The 2,607-nt window shown below is 35.4% G+C and overlaps 1 protein-coding gene across 1 annotated transcript in view; it reads left to right on the plus strand.

Annotated features, from left to right (window-relative positions):
• Window positions 1-1,525, plus strand: part of LOC107694397 (uncharacterized) — a gene marked incomplete at its 5' end in the record, with an annotated part of 6,065 nt that extends 4,540 nt beyond the window's left edge. Inside the window, one exon of the mRNA XM_016494089.1 lies at window positions 1,507-1,525. Coding sequence (XP_016349575.1) covers window positions 1,507-1,525 — 19 coding nt within the window. The remainder of the gene's footprint in view (window positions 1-1,506) is intronic.
• Between the last annotated feature and the right edge of the window lie 1,082 nt (window positions 1,526-2,607).

Consider the following 2,607-nt stretch of genomic DNA (forward strand, 5'->3'; position numbering starts at 1 on the left):
CCCCCGCCCCCCTCTCCAAAGCCACTCTCTGAGAACTTTAGTCGCATTCATCATGAAACTTGCTAACTAGCACGTTATTAGAAAAGGCGATTTGCAAAGATTCATTAAAAAAAACGTATACTCACTTCTTCTGTAGGTGAAGCTGGATCATGAAAGATTCGCGCGAACATAGACGCATTTATGTAGATCAGGGGTGCGTTCCCTTCAAAAACAAACGTAATCCACTGCGTCTTCAGCGGCTCAGATGTCGGGAGTAAATGACGACTGCTATGTTCATGATTACATCCAACAACAGAACACCTCAATCGCTTAGGAGTCATTCTTGTCTACATCTGCTCCGGCGGTGTACACACACTGCCAACACACATTTATGTTCAAACAACATGGAAAAGTGCATTTCGCATCCGATGACCCCTTTAATACAAATATCAAAAACATAACCGTAATAGTAACTGTGAATTCAGACAGTATTGCACATTTTTATATGACATTACATACCGAATGAGAGGGAATTTTTTATTAACTATTTAACTTTGGTGCTTGTGGAAAAAAAAAAGGGGATGTATAACAGTACTTGGTTCAACTTGTATATATTTTGTTATACATGAATTTACTTTACATCAATTTGTTAGTAAATTAACTTTATACCGTTGTATACGGAAGTACTGTGTTGTTATTTGTTACTATGTCCTTTATAAGAGAACACTATATTTAGTATTGGCTGAATGAGCTTGCTTGGGATTTTTTTCCTGACTGTTCTCTTTAAATCATCTTGGTTTTGTATTCCACTACTTTTATTGTATTGTGCCTTGGAATAAATGCGTTTGATTGTTGTATTCTCATCTGTAAGTCATTTGGATAAAATTATCTGCTCAATGAATAAACGATCACATACAGATATACTGCTGCTGGTAATAGTATCTGATCATGTCTGTCCTCTAGTGGACAAACACTGATTTTGCTGTTCGCAAGTATGCATAACAGATTTGAATGTACTGTCATGATCACCACTGCACTACATTTCCCACAATCCCTCCTGACTCTTATCTGCATGCAGATATAAACTGAAGAACAGACTAATATTCACATTTATTTTTATGACCAAGAGCATGATTGTGGTCAGTGTCCCCCCCAACCCAACTTGTTTCACACTCAGGGTTTTTATCTCTCTCACTCCAGTGGTTTCCAGCTCCAGTTTCTTTCTAGAACTGATTAACAGTGTGTTTTCAAGCAGAAACACCCGCAGCCATAATGAGATTAATGTTTCTAACATTGTAAAATATATTTTAAGGTTTATAATGTACTTTCTCTGAACATTTCATTTGCTAATAAAATTCTAAATGTATAAATATATTACAAAAGAGTCTGCTAAATAAATAAATTAATTGATTTAAATCTCAATGCTGGTTCTAGATTATTTTACTCTAAAGTATCTCTAAGAGATGCTGATGCATTGCAATAGTTTGTCCTTTAACACCAAATATCATGTTTTTTGTTTTTTTTTAGAATCATACAGGCATCATAGAAGATTGTGAACATATTTCACTGAAACTTGATTGCATCATCTTCATTTTGTGTTTATTCCCGTTCAGTGTCAGTTATCATGTATTAATGTATTAAGCTACTGTTGTTAGAGCACTGTCATTTTTGCTACAGCTACCCATGTCAATAAAAATAAAACATGTCTTGCCATTTTTAATAATAGAAGCTACAAGTTATTATAATACCAGGCAGTGAGAGCAGTAAAACAATAATAAATAATATTAAGAAAGAAATATTAATAAAACTGTTATTAAAAAGATTTAAGGTTATTCATAACACCATAAAGGTACTAAATAGCACTTTCAAAACATGGTTTTTAAGGCACCCTATAAAAAGGGTTCTGCTATTGTTTCCAGAATCATAATCCGGTATTGTTAAGAGCCATTGTTCTTGTGAGTGTGTGTTAAGGTTTGGCCTTTAATAAGTATTACCTGTTTGTCGCTCCTTGGCTCTTCAAAGAATGTTATCAACTCATTTCTGCCCCCATGAGCACAATGACAAAGACTTCAAACAAAAGCTTGCTTAATTGCTAGTTTAAGACTAAAGCCAGATTTGCATAACCCAGCAAATTTTTGTATTAGGATGGCAGGACCACAGTGACTCCTTGCTGTGTATTTAAGGATAGTTTCTGCAGTGCTTACAGTGGGTGGCAGTAATGCTCTGCTAACAGGCGTTTCAAAAGTGAAAGTTTTCTGTCAGACTCGGACTGTTTGGGTGTGTTGGTAAGAAAAGACAGACTGACAGGACGGGAACTCGAGTCAGGATCATGATCTTGAATTCTGCAGCAATATGAAGAAAGTGTTTTTATTTGTTTCTTTCGTATTAATTTCGGACGGTAAGTTGATTTCGTTTTATTTCTTCAGTACTTTCGGTTTCATGTCGTTATGTCTTGTGCATGACTGCAACCAGCAGAAGAAGCGAAATACAACGAGTCTCGATTATTAGTACAAATCGTGTATTTATAACCTCAGAAAAAGTTCTACCAAGTCTGTGATTCAAAACAGATGAATGTGCGCTCCCCCTCTTTGTGATAGGCTATTGATAAAACTGAAATATTCAAATGAG

This window comes from Sinocyclocheilus anshuiensis, unplaced genomic scaffold (genome assembly GCF_001515605.1).
Source record: "Sinocyclocheilus anshuiensis isolate Anshui unplaced genomic scaffold, SAMN03320099.WGS_v1.1 scaffold954, whole genome shotgun sequence".
NCBI lineage: Eukaryota > Metazoa > Chordata > Actinopteri > Cypriniformes > Cyprinidae > Sinocyclocheilus > Sinocyclocheilus anshuiensis.